This window comes from Nicotiana attenuata, chromosome 5 (assembly GCF_001879085.1).
Source record: "Nicotiana attenuata strain UT chromosome 5, NIATTr2, whole genome shotgun sequence".
In the NCBI taxonomy this organism is placed as follows: Eukaryota; Viridiplantae; Streptophyta; class Magnoliopsida; order Solanales; family Solanaceae; genus Nicotiana; species Nicotiana attenuata.
Window position 1 is genome coordinate 34364952 of NC_031993.1, and position 22907 is coordinate 34387858.

The 22907-nt window shown below is 38.0% G+C and overlaps 1 protein-coding gene across 2 annotated transcripts; it reads left to right on the forward strand.

The window, feature by feature from the left end:
• LOC109225629 (3-phosphoinositide-dependent protein kinase 2-like) lies at positions 5577-22562 on the forward strand. 2 transcript variants are annotated; one of them, XM_019390368.1, is made up of 12 exons: positions 5578-5933; positions 6471-6891; positions 7751-7931; positions 8069-8121; positions 8491-8592; positions 8664-8772; positions 8889-8967; positions 9228-9393; positions 20653-20787; positions 20889-21055; positions 21897-22119; positions 22237-22562. In XM_019390368.1, exons 2-12 carry the CDS (start codon positions 6736-6738, stop codon positions 22318-22320), a joined length of 1455 nt encoding a protein of 484 aa, XP_019245913.1. In that variant the 5' UTR covers positions 5578-5933; positions 6471-6735; the 3' UTR covers positions 22321-22562. The 2 variants fall into 2 exon arrangements, with proteins under 2 accessions (XP_019245914.1, XP_019245913.1); XM_019390369.1 differs by lacking the exons at positions 20653-20787; positions 20889-21055; positions 22237-22562 and having other exon boundaries at positions 5577-5933; positions 21897-22017.

Genomic DNA, 22907 nt, shown 5'->3' on the forward strand with positions numbered 1-22907 from the left:
GCATTATCTTTATGGCGTGTCTTGTGAAGTGTAGACGGATCACCGGAGTCTTCAACACCTATTCAAGCAAAAAGCTTTGAACTTGAGGAAATGGATGCGGTTAGAGCTACTGAATGACTATGATATCACCATTCTTTATCACCTAGGGAAGGCCAATGTGGTGGCTGACGCCTTGAGTAGGAAGGCGGAGAGCATGGGGAGTCTTGCTTTTATTCCGGCTAGTGAGAGGCTGTTAGCGATGGATGTTCAGGCTTTGGCCAACATGTTCGTGAAGTTGGATGTTCAGGGCCTCTTGCCTATGTTATATCTCAGTCGTCCTTGTTTGAGCACATCAAGGCGCGTCAGTATGATGATTGTAATGGTCCAACCGGTTGTTTTGAGCTCTAACATCCCATTCAGTTGTTTAAGGTCTTCAGAAGCTTCATATTATGCTTTTTATAGCCGATTTCAGTTTTTGGGTGATTCAGGATTTAATTTAGAAGAATGATTATTGTTTTAGAAGCTAAGTGGTAAGAGTTTACTGTAGATTAACTTTTATGTAGACGACTTCGAAATAGTATTTTGATGATTCCAATAGCTTCGTATGGTAATTTTGGACTTAGTCATACGTCCGGATTTGGATTTGAGAGTATGTAGGTTGATTTGATGCTTTTTGGCGAAAGTTGGAAAGGTTGAAGGTTCGGAAGGTTGAGAGGTTTGACCGGGAGTTGACTTTGTTAATATCATATTCTGATTGTGGTTTCAGAAGTTGGTATAGCTCCATGGTAGAATTTGGGACTTTCATGCAAAATTTGAGGTTATTCCGAGGTATTTAGGCTTGTTCGTTGTTAGTTTTGAATTTGGAAATTTTCATCTGTTCATTAGGAATGAATTGGGGCGTGGTTCATAGTATCGATGTTGTTTAGTGTGATTTGAGGCCTTGAGTAGGTCCACATTATGTTTTAGGATTGCTTGGTATGGTTGGGCGAGGTCTCAGGGGCACTAGTGTGTTTCGGACGAGTTGCGAATCATTTTGAGCCATATGGATTTGCTGAAGAATCTGAGTGCTGATGTTTTTGCACCTGCGAATGAGGGACCGCAGATACAGTGCCGCAGAAGAGGCCAAGAGAGCGCAGGTGCGGACTTTGGTTGGAGAAGACATGGATTGTAGATTTAGTCAACCAGTCGTAGAAGCGGAAGCGCACTAGCGGTCAGGAATCGTAGAAGCGTAAGCGCATAAGCGCTTTTGAGATCGTAGATGCGATGTGTCGACTATTGCTGGGAACTCACAGATGCGAGACTATTGATGCAGAAGCGGCCGTCGCAGAACCGACTACTTGACCGCAAAAGCGAATTTACTGGCAGATTACATATAGTTTGAGGGATTACCCATTTTAATCATATTTTGAGATGTAGAGCTCGGTTTGGGCGATTTTGAAGGGAGCTTTCACGATTTGGATTGGGGTAAGTATTTTTGACCCGGAATAGGTTTTATTTCATGATTCTATCTTTATTTTTATCATTAGATTAGTGATTTGAATGTGCAGAGCATAAGGGTGGCATATCTTTGTTGTTGATTGTGCAGAGTGATACAGGTGGCTATTAGTGATATATTGTCTGGGCGAAGAGATATGGGTGGCTATTGTGGTATATTGTCTGCGCGGAGTGATACGGGTAGCTATTGTTTATATTGTCTAGACGGAGTGATGCGAGTGGCTATTGTGATATATTGTCTGGGCGGAGTGATACAGGTGGTTATTGTGATATACAGTCTGGGCGGAGTGATACGAATGGCTATTGTGTTATGTGTAGGCGGCGCGATAAGTTTGGTTGTTATAATATTGTCAATACGGAGAGATAAGGGTGTGTATGTTAGGTATGATATGTGACGGCCTAGGGGCATAATGTTGATGGTGTTCGTGTGATGGTGTAATTTTCCTTGTGTATTCCATGCACCTTACGTGAATTGTTATGTTGTTTTCAATGAGCTATTCGTTGTCTTTGATGTTACTTGTTGACTTGGACTGTAATAGTACACTCGCCCAAGCATACACCATAGTGTGTTGTTTACACCGGTTCAGGAGTATGAAACTTGATATTCATTGATCATGCACATATATTCTTGTATTATCTGTTTCCATTGTGATATTGAGCATGTGACCACGCCGGGCGAATTTTGATAGTGAGCCTATGACCATGCAGCGCAGATTATGGTATTGAGCATATGACCACGTCGGGCAGATTGTGATCGTGAGCCTATGATCATCCGGACGGATTGAGATATTGGCATGTGAGTTGTCTGTGTGGTCGTGATTGATAATTTGGGCAAGGTACCGTGAGTATATGATTTGTCATTTGGGACTCGTGACTTGTGTTTATGAGATAAGGTACTTCGGAGTAATTTTGTTGTGAAACTTGTGTTAGAACAGTTTGATTATTCGGTTGTTATTTGCTTTCCTTAATTTGTTTCACTGGTACTTTAATGGTGTTCGGACTACTTCACTGTTTATATCACATGTTTATTCTTTGTTGCCATTTACTGATTCTTGTTTCTATTATTAGCTTTATACTTATATACTGCACAGGTTATTATGACTAGTAGGTGTCATGACTTGTACCTCGTCACTACTCTACCGAGGTTAGTCTTGATACTTACTGGGTGCCGACAGTGGTGTACTTATACTACGCTTCTGCACATTTTTTGTGCAGATTCAGGTTTGGAGATAATAGACTCAGGAAGAGTTAGCTTTTTGATCGCGAGGATTCAAGGTAGAGCTTCTTGGTAGTCGCAGTCCCTTGGAGTCCTTTTTATTTTTATTGTACTGTTAATTCATTATCTTAATAGTATTGTATTTTGTTTTTGAGATATTTCTATGTATTCATCTAGAGCTCGTGACTCTGTCCTACCTATTCTTGGGAGGATTGTTGTGATTGTTGTTGCGTAGGCTTATATTACATTTATTTAAGTTTTTATATTAACTCTGCTTCAAAATATCATGTTTAACTGGATTAACTATTGTAAGTAATCAGCTTACCTAGTCATAGAGATTAGGTGCCATCACGATGCCTAAGGTGGGATTTCGGGTCGTGACAATGATCCCCACTTGCTTGTCCTTAGTGACACAGTGCAACACGATAATGCTAAGGAGGTGACTATTGGTAATGGTGGGGTATTGAGACTTCAGGGTCGGACCTATGTTCCTAATGTGGATGTTTTGAGAGAGTTGATCCTCGAGGAGGCTCATAGTTCACGGTATTCCATTCACCTAGGAGCTACGAAGATGTATCGTGATTTGAAGGAGCACTATTGGTGGAGAAGGATGAAGAAAGACATTTTTGAGTATGTTGCATGGTGTTTGAACTGTCAACAAGTTAAGTATGAACATCAAATACCGGGTGGTTTGTTTTGGAGGCTAAATATATCGAAGTGGAAGTGGCAGCGCATCACTATGGATTTTGTGTTTTGACTATCGCAGACCTTGAGGTAATTTGACATTGTGTGGGTTATTATGGATAGACTAACCAAGTCTACACACTTCCTTCCGGTCATGACTACCTACACCCTGAGTAGTTGGCTCAGATTTATCTTAGAGAGATAGTTCGCTTGCATGGTGTGTCTGTGTCTACTATTAAGGATCGAGGCACTTAGTTTATATTGCATTTTTGGTGAGCTGTGCATCGTAAGTTGAGCATGAAGGTTGAGCTGAGTATATTATTTCATCCCCAGACGAACGGGTAGTCTGAGGGTACTATTTATATCTTGAAGGACATGTTGCGAGCCTGTATCATTGATTTCGGGGGCTAATGGGATAAGTTTCTACTAGTAACAGAGTTTGCCTACAACAACAACTACCGGTTGAGTATCCAGATGGCTCCGTATGAGTCCTTATACGGGAGATGATGTTGTTCTCTGGTTGTTTGGTTTGAGTTTGATGAGGCTCGGTTGTTGGGCATTGATCTAGTTTGTGATGCTCTAGAGAAGGTGAAATTGATTCAGCAACGGCTTCATACATCGGAGTCTAGGCAAAAGAGTTATGCTGATAAGAAGACTCATGAGGTGGCATTCATGGCAGGTGAGAAGGTTATACTCAGAGTTTCGCCCATGAAGAGTATGATAAGTTTTGTCCATGAACGGTGTGATGAGGTTCAGAGTGTAATGTGCAGATTCAAGTATTGGTGATAACGGACCCCGAGAGTGAGAGTTTTCTTGTTCGCGAGGATTCAAGATAGAGCTGCATGCTGTCGCAGTCCCTTGGAGTCTCATATTTTAAATTGATACTATTAATTTACATTCGATCAGTATTGTATCTTTTGGGATATTCCGTATGTATTTAGTTAAAACTCACGACTCTCTACTAACTAGTTTTGGGAGATATTTTGACTTGTATTAACTCTATTTCTGCTTTTATATTAATTTTTGTCTTATTATATCATGTTTTGTTGATTTAAATGTTGTTAAGTGATAGGCTTACCTAGTCTTAGAGATTAGGTGTCATCACGACCCCTATGATGGATTCGGATCATGACAAGACCTTTTTGGGATACTTTAAACTTACCACCAATATAATATATAAGGGACCCATTTTGTCATTTTCACTATAAAATTTTCACGGGGTGCCCTATTTGGTCGCCCCCATTTAACCTGTACCCATTTTTAATTTTTTTTAACTAATCCCAAAGTATAGACAACTTTAGGCCTTTTTCTCCTCCTCCTCCTCCTCCTCCTCCTCCTCCTCCTCCTCCTCCTCCTTCTTCTTCTTCTTCTTCTTCTTCTTCTTCTTCTTCTTCTTCTTCTTCTTCTTCTTCTTCTTCTTCTTAGAATTTATATAGTATTTATGAGCGAGTTTTAAGGTGGTTTATAGTGTTGTATAGTGGTGAGCTACCGTGGCGCTTTATATATATATATATATATATATGTTTAGGATTTCTTCTTCTTGATTGCAAAAATAGTTTTGTTAGATTTTTTGTTATTTGACAAATTGATGATTGGAGTTTGTTCTTGATGATAATTGGAGGTTATGTTTCAAATTAGAGCTTATTTGGAGTAGATTTAGGTGTTAAATCGTGTATTGAATTGTAAAAATTTGAATTTCTATTTCTGGACAATTTGCACTTCAGACCTATTTGGCCTTAAGTGCATGAAAATATTAGTTGCACTTCAAACTTTTTGGCTTTAAGTGCATGAAGTGCAAATTTTTAACTTCATACATATTTAGCCTTTTTTTAATACCTATTTGGCCTTAAGTGCATAGAAACTTAGTTGCATTTCAGAGATAATCGACCTTAAGTGCACCTGAAGTGTAATTTTTTCGCTTCAGACCTATTTGGCCTACGTGTATGAAAACATTTGTTGTATTTAAGTGCATCTTAAGTCCAAAACTTTAGACTTAATTGGTTTTAAGTGCATTGCACTTAGACTAATTTTTTTTTTTTAAAATTTTAGATCCAATAAGTCTGAAGTTGAAAGTGGGTAGGCTTGTAAATTTTTGTTCAAAGTGGGTATAACTTTAATTTTGTGATCCCAAAATTGGGTACAGATGCAAATGCCTCCTTTTGACTCCACCAATATATTGTCTTATACTTATGGGGATGATTATTTTGAAATAAGGGAATTTGTACCATTACCAAATTTGGCAAATGGATTAAAGTCTTCAAACAAAAAGATGGAACCTAAATTGGAATGTCCAATGAAACCCCCGATATTCTGAATCACAACTCACAACCAAAAGCCATGGGAGAATGCAATGTAACTGAAGCCATTTTTGAAGGGCTCCCCAATCATAGGCAGCATGTCCTTCTCAGCTTTTCCTACTTTTCAGGCCCTATACATTTTATGCCATTATTATTCACACAATTTTGAGGCTAATAAAAGTGTTGAAGAAAGAAGAAAAAGAATTGCGATACAAAATCTTCAGGGTAATTGATCGGTAATGCAAATGCAATGAAATGAAAAGGTACCCATCATTCAGTTCAATGTGTTCTTCAATCCCCATAATTTCATCCAGCATTACAACTCTTCATCCATGCCATTCATACCTGAAGTCTTTCTGATTTGTCTCAGCTTAGCTTTCTAGGGTTTTGAGGAAAAAAAGAAGAGATAAATTTAGCGGGCGTTTGGACATAAGAATTGTAAAATTCCAAAAGATGGCGAAATTTTTTTTGAAGTGAAAATGGTATTTGAAATTTAGAGTTGTGTTTGGACATGAATATAATTTTGGGTTGTTTTTGAAGTTTTGCGAGTGATTTGAGAAATGTTTTGAAAAATAGCTTTTTGGAGTTTTTCAAAACCTTGAAGTTAACAAAATGGTGATTTTGAAAAAAGTGAAAATTTTTTAGAAAAGAGGGATTTTTTTTTTTACGTCCAAACGGGATATACACAGTGTGTGTATGTGTGTGTTGGCGTCTTTTCATTTTTTCCGTTCATGCATGTAACTATGTAAAAGGACTCATTTGCGTTTGTTTCTTTTTGACATATGGATTGGCTTTACCAGGTTGGTCTCTCAAAGAAAAAGGAAAAAGTAAGAGGATTATAATATGAAGAATGTCTGATCTAATGTGTGATGGTTCTCTCTGGTTCTGCTGTTAAAACTTGAATCTTGGGGCGACGTTTGCAGGGGCTGAAACCCCTGATTTTCTAGGGGGAGAAAAAAAAAAGGAAGGTAATAGTGTTTCATATATAAAACACAGATAAAAACATATATGTATATTTTAGGTTGAAATGTTGGCGTTGGTGGGGAGAAGGAGGAGGAGTAGCTGATGATGGAGCAAGATTTAAATTCAAAGCTTAGGATTCAGAACAATTCACCAGATGCTCAAAGGTCTAAGAGTTTCGCATTTAGAGCACCTCAGGTGAATTTCACAATCCAAGATTTTGAATTGGGAAAGATCTATGGAGTTGGTTCTTATTCCAAGGTCAGATTTTTAATCCTTTTTACGCTGTTCCTCTCTTTATTTGGTGTTTGGAAGCAGTCTAGTTTGAGATTCTTCTTCCATTTTTTTTCTTTTTTGTGCTTAGTTTACGTTTATGTTTTCTCGCTTTTATTATTTTGCTTTATTTTCCTGCTCATTTTGTCTTAGTGATATGTTAGTTAACATGCTTCGTCTCTTTTACCTTCCATGTCAACTGGCTCCTTTTTTTGAGGGGTGCAGAGAGTGGTTTGGTATTAGTACCATGAATTTTCTTTTTGAAGCTTCAATTTGTTATTTCATTAGCTTACTCGGAAGGGAAATTTGGAAGGAACATTACCTTATTTTTGGATATAATGGGCTGACTATTGATTTTTATCCCAGGTGTCACTTTTATTCATCTTCCAGATGTCTTTATTCATTTTCTAGTACTTTGCTCCATGAACTTGTTGATTGTTTACAGTTGCAACCAGCAATATGCAGTGTTCTGTAATGAATTATCTGCCAAATGCTCCGCACAAAAGGAAAAAAGAGAAAAAATTAGAATATTGCAGAAGTAGTCTTTTAGACCAGAGAGAAAATCTTTTTAGTGAGTTCATCTTTGGAATGTGGTTTGAATTATCTAGTATCAGAATAAAAAGCGATGCTTGGTAGCATTAATTGTTGATCACACTCCTAAAGCAGAGCTCCCTTTAGGGGTTACCAAAGCCCATTTCCAGTTGAGGGTCGTCTTATTAGCATGTATTGGTAACTAACAAAATTCTTCTCATGTGTGGTCCTTCTCCCTTCACCCCTCTTGCTTTTCCTCGGGGATAAATCATGAATATTAATTGATGTTTTGGATGCAAATTGTGGAAACTACCAGGTTGTCAGAGCAAAAAAGAAAGATACAGGGAATGTTTTTGCCTTGAAGATCATGGACAAAAAGTTCATCACTAAAGAAAATAAGACTGCTTATGTGAAATTAGAGAGAATTGTGCTTGATCAACTGGATCATCCTGGCATTGTGCGACTATTTTTCACCTTCCAAGACACTTTTTCACTATGTAAGTATTCTACACATTTGTTGATATATTAGTATTTTACACATTCTTTTTAAGTATCTTTTCTACTCTTTATATCTGGCATTTCTTGTCGAATATTGATTTTTCTCCTTCTAATTTCATGTAACCCTTTTGGGAAGACATGGGCCTGGAGTCCTGCGAAGGTGGGGAGCTTTTTGATCAAATTACCCGGGTGAGTAAATGAAGAATTTTTCCGATCAAAAAAAGTAAATGAAGATTCAAAAGTCACAACACAAAAAGTAAAATAAAATCTTGTCACTAGTGAAACTCTTACGTAGTATTACGACTTCTCTCGAAAGCGTATTTTCTTGTTGAAGTTTGCATTGTGATTGACTTCCCGATTCTGAAATAGTCTGATGTTACCTTCCAGAAAGACCAATCATCTTATCAATATCCCTATCCAGCTATTCTGATGTCATTGCCAGTGAAGGATTTCCCATTTCTGAAGCGTGTGAACAATTCCACAATTTGCATCCATTGCTTTTTGACTTGTAAAGCACTTAAACCGTCTCCTATTGAACTTTTACTTTGGTGCATGCAGAAAGGCCGTTTGTCTGAGGAGGAGGCGCGTTTTTATGCAGCTGAAGTAGCAGATGCTCTTGAATATATACACAGCATGGGATTGATTCATCGAGATATTAAGGTACTTTTATTATGTGGTCTATTGTGTCAACAGAATATGGTAGGACAATTTTGATTTTTTATTTTTGGCAGCCCGAGAACCTGCTACTTACTGCAGATGGACATATTAAAGTTGCCGACTTTGGCAGTGTAAAGCCCATGCAAGATAGCAGAATAACAGTCCTTCCAAATGCAGCATCAGGTATATCTTGCTTGCTGTAAGGTCACTTCCGTGGAAATCATTAGAATCACGTAAGCACAAAATAGGTGTTTTGATGCCATTGCCATTACTGAATCACTGGTCTTTATTTTCTTTAGATGACAAGGCTTGTACTTTTGTGGGGACAGCTGCATATGTGCCTCCTGAAGTTTTAAATTCTTCTCCTGCAACTTTTGGGTATGGACTTTATCCTTGGTAAAGACAAATCTTTTGCTTCTTCGTTTTGTATTAATAGTAGGTTGTACGGTAATCCACATACAAAGGGCATAATATTGAGTTCTGAAAGAGGAACCTAAATCTCCGGAAACTATATCAATCAACTGTGCCTTGTTCCCAAATGTAATTGCTATTAGTTTCTACACTGGTTCATTGATGTTGTCTGAATTATGCATATTTAACTGGAAGCATAATTATTCCGTTTGGACATGATATACCAGAAATGATCTCTGGGCACTTGGCTGCACCTTGTATCAAATGCTTTCAGGAACTTCTCCCTTTAAAGATGCCAGCGAATGGCTCATCTTTCAAAGAATCATTGCAAGAGATATCAGGTTCCCAAATCATTTTTCGGATGAAGCCAGAGATCTCATTGATAGGTTACTGGTAAGCTAGTTTTCCTGTTTAATCTTACTTGCATTTCCCTGTGGTTCCTCTTCTCCTTTCCTCCCTACTTTTTCTTTGTTGTCTTCATTTTTTTTTTCTCATATGAATCTCAACTTGAGTTAGTCTCACCCATAAATTTCTATCGGTGAATATCTTAACAATTTATCTGAGTTCTTGCTTCTGATTTGCTTCATCAGTTTAACCTAGTCTCTAGATAATTATATTTGTTAGCAATAAACAGAGTCTCATCTATACTGTTGGGTGCCGCGAGACTTTGTCCCACATCAACTAAATACTAGGTCCTTCTGCACATAGATGGCATCGTAGTATGGGAACAATTGGCCATGTGCCTCTTCTCAAGCTCCTCTCCTAATAGGTTTCGCTGTAGAATGTAGTTCTGCATCAACCAAAGATGAGGCCTTGGGCATATTATAAGGTCCCTGCTCTCTCACAATCTCTCACAACCTACAAGGTGCATTTTCAGGACAAGATCCTCCATACCACGTATGGAGGTGGGAAATACTGCGTGGTGATTAGTCAACCATTTTGATCATCAACATCTACTTTAGTTGCAATTTCTGTATGAGTTGACGAATGATTAACCATTTTGAGCATCAACATCTATTTGGTTGTGCTGGAATTCCTCTTATTGTCAACCTCTTCTTCTGTCAGCTGAATTGGGACTAATCCAAGAAAGACATACGACTAATGTACTTTCAAGGTTTTGCACCTCTCAAGTACAAAAAGAGAGAAAAACAAAAGCACCCCACTATAGTTTTTCACAAAACTAGCGAAAGCGTTCTTCAAACTCACATGAGAAGAATGTAAGATGAAAAGAACCTTACCCTCTCGTTCTTCAATCCCGCAAGGTTGCAAAAGCGTTGAATAAAGGAAGAACAATGATATAAAAGAGTCAATCACGTTTATGAAGCTAATGCTCAAAGAAACTAATCACCCCCCTTTATTTTCGGTATATTGAGTCCTTTAAATAGGCCTTACAATGAGTAAAATTGATAAGGTTAAGAAAAATTAATCCTAATTAAACTAGAATAAAAATAAGGCTAAGCAAACCTATCCTAACTAAAATAGGAAAAAGAATTCGAGTAGGAGTGGAATACCAACTAACAATCCTAGTTTGACTAGAACTACAAATATAATCCCTAGAAAGCAAGAATACGAAATCCTAATCTTTAAGGAAAAGAAATCCTAATCTTGAATGGGATTCTTGGACTTCTTGAATTTCTTGGATTTTTAGCTCTCTTGATCTTGCATCATTCTCCCCTGGTTGAGACTCGTCCTTGAGTCTAACCAGTGTTGTGAAGAGCGTGAAGCGAGGAAAAGCGACAACCCCCATTTCGCTTAAAGCGAGAAGCGAAGCGCTCGCTTTTTTAAAGGGAAGCGGAATTTTAAAAAAAAATATTAAAATAAATACTGCATAGACAACACATGTAACTGTAAGCAAATGTTCAATACTTCAATGTAAAATCTAAAGAGTAGCATCAATTGAAGTACAAAATGAGCATCCTATTCTTCTACAAGATTGTCAAATTCTTGTATCATTATTACATTGCACGTCATCTTCTTCATCAACTAGGGACAAAGTAGTTGCTTTTTTTCCCTTCCTTTGTGAACTTGAAGTTGAGGTACTCCCCCTCAAACCATAAATCCTCTCCCCAATTCCACGCGCCTCCACAACATCACCCCAAGTGAAATCAGAAGTTTCCTCAAATACTTCTTCATCTGCATGATCTTCCGGGACTCCAGTTAGCCATTCATTAGCATCATCGATGTTGTCCAAACTAATTGGATCAATTACATTGCGAGCGTTGTAACGACGCCTCAATGTTTTATTGTACTTAATGAAGACTAGATCATTGATATGCTTCAAGGTTAGTTTGTTCCTCTTTTAGGTATGAATCTGCAAATGATAAGTAATTATTAAGATTAGGACAATTGAGATATAATTTAATTATCTCAATATACTAAATCTTTTTTCTTTGTTCTTATATGTTCAAACACGCTCCAATTTCTTTCACACCCGGATGAGCTACATGTAAGACTTAGAACCTTGATGGCAAACTTTTGTAATTCTGGAGTGGAATGGCCATATTTCTTCCACCATTAGCTAACGCGTTAAGTATCTTGCCTGGGGAGTACGTTCGCAAGAATGAAACTCAAAGGAATTGACGGGGTCCCGCACAAGCGGTGGAGTATGTGGTTTAATTCGATGCAAAGCGAAGAACCTTACTAGGGCTTGACATGCCGCAAAATCCTCTTGAAAGAGAGGGGTGCCTTCGGGAACATTCTTCCACCATTCAACTATAGAAGTAGAACAAATATTCAAACATAATATTGATAAAGAAATAACTTATTAACTATAAAACAACATATAAGCACTCGCTCAGCTGGTGACTTCATCTTTCTTTGTCTAATCGCCATGTTTTTTCCAAAAAGTTGCTCAGCATTACTATAAGTACTAAATTGCTCCGTTATTTTATCTTGCACGGATAAATCAGGTATCAACTTCTCAATACATTCAATGTATCCCTTCCACAATTCTTCATCTCCTAGAATCCTCTCTTCATTGTCATAAAACAGTTTCGAGTTTAAAACAAGTCCATCTGCATGCAAAGGGCGATGAATCTAACCGTCCCACCTTTTATCTATGATCTCAACTCTTTTGTATTTTCTTTGATCATTAAATGAGTCTTGAATAGCCTCCTTCACCCTATCCATTGCTTCGTAAAGGTAGCCTGTTGGTTGCCTTTGCTCCCCATCCACCAAACGAAGCACTTTAGCTAAAGGACAACCAATCTTCAATGCATGAACCACATTGTTCCATAATGAAGTAGAAAGTATAATATCTGCAGATTCTCTCCCTCGAGCTTCCCTTCCATAGGCACTGTTAGTTTACTCATCTGAAACAAACAACTTATTCAAATTGCTTTAGTAAAGAATAGGTACCCAATGCTCACTAGCTTTCAAATTACATCTTGCTAGCTTATCATAAAGCTTCTTCACGTTGTAAGAAAACTTAGAGGGTGTTCGGATTGGCTTATAAAAAGTAGCTTTTAAGCTAAAAGCCAAAAGCCATAAGTTGGTAATATCCAACTTTTGGCTTTTGGCTTATTTTTTTACTTTTTATGCCTAAAAGTAAGTGTTTTTAAGCACTTTTTATCATTGCCAAACACCATACAAACTAGAAAAGTGCTTAAAAGCCAATAAGCACTTAAAATAAGCCAATCCAAACACCCTCTTAGCATGTGGTTGTACTAAATCCCACTTTCTAAGTTTCGACTTTCTACCATGCCTTCTCCATGTAATCTTTCTATATTGACTATCAAACTTCGACTGACGATATGAAATTATTGGTGTTAGAACTTCACGAAAAGGATAAGAAGCTCAAAGTGCATCTATAATTCACAATGCTCTCAGGCGCTGATCCCAAGGACACTCTCTTTCCTACTTCCTAGGACTGTAGAGATCTCTTTCCGGTGGCTCCTGCCGGAATTTCATTCTTTCATACCCCCCAGTGATTACCTTCTGTGATTACTGACTAAAAATCCTCTTCTTTTCGTTAAAAATTAGTTAGTTATTGTCCTTGTGTTCACCGAGTCTAGTAAGAATTGCTTGCAATGAAGGAGAACATCATATACTTTGCAGTAGGCTTCAAATCTTATGAAATAGAGAGATACACATCCAGTGCTGAAGAATGGTTCGAGTGGACAGAAAGAGGAAGGAACCTAATCAGAAGGACTACCTTCAGCAGGAAGATGATGATGTGGCTATGTGATAATCTCAAGGAAGCCTCAAGGGTGAAGGGGAACTATGTGAAAAGATGGAAGAGCAAAGACCAATTTTCAGAGACTTTCTGTGCAAGGAACTATAACAGGTTTGGTCGCTATATAACCATCATCAGGGTCCAAGGCAGAGGAAGATCAGTCATTATTGTCCCAGAGGTGACATTCAATTCGGGTTGGATGGATATTGCAATCAAAATAGAAAGGTTCATTAATAGTGGGGCACGAAGGAATGTCTATAATGCTCCTAAGGTGGTTGAAGAAGGTCTCCTGTATTCAAACACTGTCAGAAACCATAAATGGGCAAACAGAGAAATGAATGCAGCAGAAACCCAACAAGAAGGGGACATAATTCGTATGACTGGAGAACAAACACACAACGGATTGCTAGGCAGGTGCTTGGTGGGAATCTTTCCAGAAGGGACCTCAGAAATGGCGACATTATCGGAAGTGCGTAAATGGACATCAAACTCCTGGAAGCAAGTAAAGGGAACCAATATCTATGATGGATCAGAACAGGTTTCTTTTCGAACCCCCATCGAAAGAAATGGCTGGTCATGTTCTAAGAAATGACTGGTTCTGGAAGAAGCAAAAAGTCGAGCTTCAATTGTGGAGTCCAATGGTGGGGATGGTTCCAGGAAATAAAAAGATAAATCAAACATGGATTAGGATAGTAGGGCTTCCATTACACTTTTGGTCTACAAAAGTTTTTCAAGAAATTGGAAAATTCTGTGGGGGATGGGTTGAAACGGAGGAGGAAACGGAGCTGAAGAATCACTTAAAATGGGCAAGAATAAAGGTTAGACGAGATGGGTCTTCAATTCCCAAAACAGTGAAACTAGAATTTGAAGGAATATGCTTTGAGATGCAGATCTGGTGCGAATCGCCGGGAAGATTCACCGTCGAGGCAAACGAGGAAGACAATGCTTCGATCCAGCGAGTAAAAGAGGACACTCAAATTGCAGGGGGAGGGGCTCGATACGTAAAAGAAGTGATGGGTACGTGGGAAGTTCAAATCAGCCTAACCCTATAAAGGCACGTGACTGGGCACGTGACATTTCAGTCTTTACTAATAAGACCAATCAGTCTTATAACACAAAGAAAGTGGGCCCAGACTCTTTGGCCCAAATAATTTCTGAAGAAAGGGCCTTTAAAAAGCCCATGTCAAACCACAGAACAGACCCTTTTAATGAGGAGATAAAGGCCCTGCAATTCAACTCTTCTGTTGGAAAACAAATAACAATTGTGGCGGAGGAACCTAAGGAAAACTCTTACAATGGCAGTTCAGAAGAGGAAGAAAAAGAAAAGAAGGAAGAAGATGAAGAAGAAGGAAAACAACAAGAAGATTTGATTGAGAATAATGCCTTGATAATTATTGCTGAGAATGAAAGGAAAGAAGATGATCAACAAGAATTCAATAACATGCCTGTACAGACAGCAGAAACAGATGGGTATGTGGATTGCGCAATTGAAGAAGTCGAACCTTTGAACCTTCACAACTTAGAGTCAGAAGAAGACCTGGAATTTGAAGCATCAATTTGGGTGCATCAGAACATCATCAAGTCGAGCAAAGAATTTGGGGTGGATTTTAGTGGGTGTGAGAGAGAAGCCTTAGAATTGTTCATGAAAATTGATAGTAGAAGACAAACAAACAAAGAGGGAGAAGTGTCTATGGTATGCCAAACACCTAAGAAAAAAGGATTCAAGGAGCTGAAGGGATTGGAGATTGGGAGTAATTTTAAGAGTAATGGAACTAGAAGCAGGGGGTAGTTTCATTAGTCATAATTAATGATAGTGAACATATTATCATGGAATGTGAGGGGCTGAATAGAGTTAGGAAAAGAAGGGCAATCAAAAGTCAGTTGTTAAGTTGGAAGGCAGGGATTGTTTGTTTACAAGAATCCATAGTAGATGGGTAAATTTTGCACAACTGGAGGCTAGTGGGACCCGGGGGGTATTGTAGTAATGTGGGATGGAAGAATATGGAAGGGGGAAGTTTGTGGTACTGGAGCTCACACAATCACTTGCAAAATTTCAAGCAAGATCCAGGAATATACATGGCATCTGTCAGCTGTGTATGCTCCTAATGACAGGAGAAAGAGGGAGGAAGTTTGGTGGGAATTGGCAGGGGCAAGAGGGCTATTCAATGGACCATGGGTGGTTTGTGGGGACTTCAATACTGTGAGGTACCCATCAGAGAAAAAGAACTGTTCCAGAATCACAAGAGCAATGAGGGAATTCTCAAGCTTTATTGAAGATATGGAACTGGTAGACTTACAATTAGCTGGAGGTGATTATACATGGAGGAAAGGGGACAGACATGTAATAGCAGCTAGATTGGATAGATTTCTAATCTCAGTTGAATGGAATGAAAACTTTAGGAACATAAAACAACAATTGATGCAGAGAGTTACATCTGATCATTCACCATTAATGCTTCAATGTGGTAGCTGGGAACCAGTAAAGTCATATTTCAAGTTTGAGAATTGGTGGTTGCAGACTGAAGGCTTCAAAGACAGAGTTGAAGACTGGTGGAAATCTTTCATCTGTGAAGGAAGGCCAGACTATATACTAGCTTTCAAACTCAAAGCTCTAAAGACAAAGCTAAAGGAATGGAGCAAAACTATGCAAGGCAATCTAGCACTGAGGAAAGCAAGTGTTCTCAATCAACTTGCAGAACTGGAAGAAGTACATGAACAAAGGAGCTTGACAGAGGAGGAAATTCACACAAAAACATCACTGTCTATGGAGTTTGAGGAGATTGCAAATCAAGAAGAAATAGCATGGAGGCAGAGATCAAGGGCTCTTTGGTTGAAAGAGGGAGATAGGAACACCAAGTATTTCCATAGAACAGCCAATGCACACAAGAGATATAATAACATAGATCAATTGACTGTGGAAGGGGAGACCTTACAGAGTCCCGAAGACATCAAGAGGGAGATAATCAGATTCTACAAAAAGCTGTACACAGAAGAAGAAGAAGACTGGAGGCCAACAGGTTCCATCAGAAACAATCAAATGATCACTATAGAAGAAAACTTAATGCTGCAGAGTCCATTTGGAGAACAGGAAATATGGGACTGTGTTAAGGCATGTGCAGGTGACAAAGCACCAGGACCTGATGGGTTTTCAATGGCATTCTTCAATAAATGCTGGGATGTGTTAAAAGATGATGTAGTAGCAGCTGTCCAGAACTTTTATGATCAAGGAATCTTTGAAAAGAGCATGAATGCCACATTTGTGGCTTTGATCCCTAAGAAGGCTGGGGCCAAAGAATTAAGAGATTTTAGGCCTATCAGTCTGATAGGCAGCATATACAAGATTATTTCCAAGCTATTGACTGAGAGACTCAAAAAGGTGATGAACAAATTGGTGGATCATCAACAAATGGCCTTCATAAGAGGCAGACAGATCATGGATGCTGTGCTATTAGCCAATGAATGTATAGACACAAGGAAGATAAGCAAAGAGCCTGGGATACTATGCAAGCTGGATATTGAGAAAGCATATGACCACCTGAATTGGAAATACCTTTTGGATACTCTGAGGAGGATAGACTTTGGGGAAAGATGGATTAGCTGGATTAGATATTGCATTTCCACGGTAAGTTTCTCAGTACTTATCAATGGAGAACCAGTTGGATTCTTCCCTTCACACAGAGGATTGAGACAAGGTGATCCCCTATCCCCTTTTTTATTCATAATTGCTATGGAAGGGTTAAATGACATGGTGAAAGTAGCTCAGACAAATAACTGGATAAGGGGCTTTAAAGTGAGTAATAGAACTGACAGTAACATGAGGATTTCACATCTGCAGTATGCTGATGACACTTTGGTTTTTTGTGAAGCTGAAAGAGAACAAGTAAAAGTGCTAAGGGTGATTCTGATTCTTTTTGAAGCTATTTCTGGGCTGCACATCAACTGGCATAAAAGTTTCATTTACCCTGTCAATGAGGTTATGCAGCTTCAAAGTTTGGTTAATATTCTTGGGGGGAAGATAGGGGAATTACCTACTGTATATCTGGGGATGCCTTTGGGAGCTAAGAGCAAGTCAAAAGATATTTGGAATAGTGTGTTGGAGAAATGTGAAAAGAAGCTAGCAAATTGGAAGAATCAATATTTGTCTATGGGGGGTAGATTGATTCTGATCAACTCAGTGCTTGATGCCTTACCTACTTATATGATGTCCTTATTTCCAATTCCAGTCAATGTAGTGAAAAGAATTGATGCTCTAAGAAGAAACTTTCTATGGGAAGGTAATAGTGAGAAAAAGAAAATTCACTTGGTTAAATGGGGAGATCTGACTACTAGCAAGAAGGCAGGGGGACTGGGAATCAAGAATTTGAAAGTACAGAACCAGAGTCTGATGATGAAGTGGTTGTGGAAAATTGCAGCAGATGAACAAACATTGTGGACAGGGGTTATTAGGGAGAAGTATGAAAGGAAGGAAATTGGACAACTAAGTCAGTGAGAAGTCCATATGGAGTTAGTTTGTGGAGATCAATCAGGAATCTATGGCCAAAAGTGATCAACAAAGCAAAGTTCAAAGTAGGAAATGGTAGGAAGATCTCACTGTGGGAAGACAACTGGCTAGGTCAAGGAACCTTGAAGGGGCTCTTTCCTACCATACATGCTTTGAATCAGCAACAACAAGCAACAATAGAAGAGGTTTGGACAGGTCAGGGCTGGAATCTCACCTTCAGAAGAACGCTAAATGACTGGGAAATTGATAGAATTATCCAGTTTTATAATACTTTGGAACAGTTCAGTGGTACCAACGCTAATCAAGATATTATTATATGGCAAGGGAACAGGCAGGGGAAGTTTTCAGTTAAGGAAGCTTACAGGGATTTCAACTTGTCCAACAATCAGGTAGGCTGCTGGCCATGGAAGATGATATGGAAAGTTAAAATTCCATACAAGGTGGCTTGTTTTACATGGCTATTGGCAAAAGAAGCAGTGCTAATACAAGATAACCTAACCAAAAGAGGATTTCAATTGTGCTCTAAATGTTATTTATGTGGAGAGAAGGCAGAGACAATTAGCCATCTTTTTTTGCATTGCAAATTCACTTTGCAGATATGGAGAATCTTCACCGGCTTAAGGGGAATTTCATGGACAATGCCGGGAAGAATCCTTGATATTCTAGCATGCTGGAGTAAAGAGGGCTCACTTTCTAAAGATAAAAAAAGATGGAGAATTGTTCCAGCCTGCATATGGTGGACAATTTGGGAAGAAAGGAATCAAAGATGTTTTGAAGACAAGTCTAGTAACATCTAGAAGATAAAGATGAAATGCTTAGCTCTTTTTTATTTTTGGTGTAAAGGAAAGCTTTTGGAGGATCATGACCATTTTAGATGTTTTAGAATCCTTGTGAGAAGACCAGGGATTAGAAGTTGTTTGTACTTTTGTCTGTTCACTCCCTTTGTAATTATGGGTGACTTCACAATTTTAGTGAAGTCTTTATATTAATATACAAATATGTTACCTTCTCGAAAAAAAAAAGAACTTCACGAAACTTAGCCAACTCCATGTCTAGCTTTGAATTAAGCATGGAGATCAACGCTCTTCTTGAGACTGCATCAATTCCAATGCTTGTACACCAACAATCACTTTGATGATGTCCATATATATATATATATATATATATATATATATATATATATATATGAGTTGAAGACATCTTGTTTCTCCAAATACTTCAAACTCTCCATGGCAAGCTTGAAATTGAAGAATATTTAGGCAAATAACTGTAAATAGTTAGTTCATTGTTACACAAATTCAAAAAGAACTTACGGAGAGAATTAGCAATTGTGCAGGTTCTAGGAAAGCTAGGAACTATTTTGATACATAGGCTTTGTAAGCTAGGAACTTACGGAGAGAATTAGTAATTTTGATACATAGGCTTTGTAATTAGATTCCGTTAAATGATTGGTTTGGTTTGTCTTTCTGAGACCTTAATATTCTGAGCAATCTTCCAAGAAGGTGGTTTGGAATCTAGATGCTCTTAGTTTTTTCTGGTAATATTCACAGTTTATTACCCAAACAAAAAAAAAAAAATTGAAGTGTTTATGCCCATGTCTATGTATTGCATTCAATTATCTATTAGGTATAGCAAAAAGCAGTTTGTTCAAATATCTTGTACCAAGATACTTGGTCTTGTAATGCAAGCCCAACTGCAATAATCCTACACCTTCTCCATGACCTTTTATTTTTCCTTAAAATCATCTCCGCCCAATGACACCATGTGACAGTGAATCTAATTTTTCACCTTTTGCTTTTACTTTAAAGAAAAAAAATACCCAACAGAGGAACCTTTATGAGTCTGAGTGACGTCTACATGGCAAACTCTCAACAAGGAGCAAAAGTGATCCATTATATGATGGGCTAATCGCAAACTATCAATGTAAGACTGAAACAATAATCTGCTTTTTCTCTCAGCTCTTCTATCTTATGAAATGGAACAAAGACTTGAGAGGAGAAGGAAGTGTTCTCATTAAATTTTGTGAGTCGTTTTTCGCCTTTCTAATGGCATCCAGCTATTTTACATCTTCAGAGTGAAGTCCAGACACCATAGCAGAAACTGGTTATATATCTTTTGGCTAGCAAGTTTGGTTAAAGTGGATGTAATTTTTGTCACATATAACAACTGCTACGTGGTATACGAAAAGTAATTTACTACGTACTGTGTGCGTAAACAAAAAGATTCTCCCTTCCCCTTCCCACCTTTTCCCTTTGGGTAGAAGGAGAGGAAGTGGTTGAAGGGTAGCAGGTGTTGTTAAATCATTATTGATACTATTCTCCTTCCCCCTTCCCACCTTTTCCCTTTGGATAGAAGGAGCGGAAGAGGTTGAAGGGTGGGAGGTATTGTTAAATCATTATTGATACTATTGTCTCTTTTTTGTTCCTACTAGTAGTGGGCACGCGTGTTGCACGTGCATCCCATGTAATTAGTATAAAAAAAAAATTACATTGTTTTGTACATGGATGATAAAACGCTTTGATTCATGCTTATAATATAAGAAAAGGATTGTAATCGCAACAATCGGAACATTTAAGCTAAAAAATTAGAAGGAGAAGATACAATATAAGAACGGTAAATGTTAGCTCTAAAAAATTATTATACGCAAGAGAAGTTAAGAGTTTAACTTTGTAAAGTGAAGAATTTAGATAAATGTATCTTAATAAATTCTTTGACAATCCCATGGAAAATTTAACATTACAAAACTAGCTTTTGTAGCTTTCATATTTTGTTTATTAATATTGAAAGTATTATTAATGTAACTTTTAAGGGCATAAAAGTCCAATAATATTATAGGGTCATTTTAGTCTTTCGTATTCAACTTTTGATCTTCATGGTTATAATATAGTATGATTATGAGGTTTAATTCCTGACTCGGAGATATCGATGAGCTTAAGTAAGTGTTTGGTTCATATACTTTTTTGATGTAACGACTCAGGATATTGATCCTAGCCGAAGACCGGGTGCTGGACCTGATGGTTACGCTTCACTGAAGAACCATCCTTTCTTTAGGGAGGTTGATTGGGATAGTTTAAGGTCTCAAACTCCTCCATGTCTTGCTGCAGAGCCAAAAGTATGCCATTTCCTTTCATATTTATCTCTGAAGCGTTATTTCGTTCTGCTCAAAGCGATAAACGTTCATAGAAGTATTAACAGGCTATCCCAAATCTTCAGGCCCACTCTACTCGTAGCAGTGGTGAAGATCAAGATTCTTCATGGAATCCATCACATATTGGGGATGGATCAGCTAGAACTAATGATGGAAATGGTGGTGCAACATCCTCTTCTGAAGCTGGTAGCATTACCAGGCTTGCTTCAATTGACTCTTTTGATTCAAAATGGTAGGTTTAACTTCTCTGGAGTATTAGCTGCATTCTCTTGGTATAACTTTTAAAAAGGGGCAGCTTTGTTATGTCAAAATGGTCCTGCTGCTTGTTGTGGGAGCTAGAAATCTTATGTAGTGGAAAGAGATCTAGTTAATCCTACCCAGTCATGCCATTTTCCTTATTTAAATTTTAGTCTTTTCTTCGTCAAGGAAAAAAGAAAAAAGAAAAAAAAAAGAACTAAAGAATATTGTCCTGGAATTGGTAGTCTCTGTACATTGGTAGTTGTGGTTTAACATGTGAAAAAGTATTGTGTTCTACTTGGATGCCAGATTCTTGCATATATCTGCAGCTTCTGAAACTCCTCATGTTTCCTAATTGGGAAAAGGAAAAGGAAAGTAATCTTTTCTGCATGAAGAAATTACCAACTTCTAGTGCAAGCTGATAGCCTTCAAGTAGAAGCTTCATTAAGTTTCATGTAGAAGCTTGTTTCTACTCTTCCGAGCAAGAGTGGTTACCCGCTATTCTAGACTCGTAAAGAGGGAGATGACATCCCTAAATTGCACACTTCAATACAGGCAGTTTTCACTTTTTAGTGCAAGTATTCTTTGCTACATGAATTAATATACCAACTTGTGGTGCAAGCTAGTAGCCTTCAAGTATGTGGATGAATGCTTACATTATAGAAACTTGTTTCTGTTCTTCCCGAGCATGCATTGTATAGGTTACTACTCTACTAGAATTGTCAAGAGGGAAATGACAACCCTATCTTGGACGTCGAATTCTCTTTTTCATTAGCTCTTTCCATCTCTCATTCTTTATGGATCAGTAATTTCATGTCAACGTGTTTCATCAACAGGAAACAATTTTTGGAGCCTGGTGAATCCGTTCTTATGATCTCCATGGTGAAAAAGATACAGAAGCTTACAAGCAAGAAAGTTCAGCTTATCCTGACAAATAAGCCAAAGTTGATCTATGTAGACCCCTCAAAGTTGGCGGTCAAAGGGAACATTATATGGTCCGACAATTCTAACGATCTTAGTATTCAAGTCACAAGTCCTTCACAGTTTAAGGTTTGCACAGTTAAGTATAATCAGTTAAATTCTGGTTGATGAGTTTTTATTATTATGTTTTTCCCAAGTTATCATAGTTTTAACTCAATCTCTGTATGTCTATGCAACTTGTGATCGATCATACAGCCAAAGAAAGTATTGTCTTTCGAGGATGCTAAGCAACGAGCAATGCAGTGGAAAAAGGCAATTGAAGCTCTCCAAAACCGGTGATTTTTATGTTTCATTTCCACCATATATTCTTTGCAAAACAAATAAAACAGTAGGGGCCACAGCCACAGGGGATCAAGAAACTGTTGGATCCTCCCTGGAATTCTTATCAATACAACTTAAATTACAGGTCTAGCCATTTTCACCTGAGTTTTTTCTGTTTTCTTGAATGAAGCTTTCACCACACTTGTAAGGTACAATCTTTTAAAGGCAGAAACTCTTTAACTGAAAGTTCTCACTTCCCAGTTTTTTCTAGAAACCAAAATTTTGATTCTGAAACAAGACTCATTGTTTTCCGAGAACAAACAGCCCTCTTTTTTTTTACCTTTTAAACCATTTTTTGGGGTTTTTTTTTCTTTTTCTTTCTTTTTCTGAACGAATAAATTCAAGCTCACACCTTGTTATCCAAGCGCCACACCTAAATTAATTGTTTTCTTATACTTCTAGGATGGAGTAGGGGTCAAAAGAGAAATAAAAAATGGTTAACCAAAAAGATAAGAGTAGTTTATGCACCAAACTGCAATATAGTTATGATTGTGGTTTAAAGGTCCCAATGCAACGATTCTGGTCCTGAATGTATTTGGTTGAGT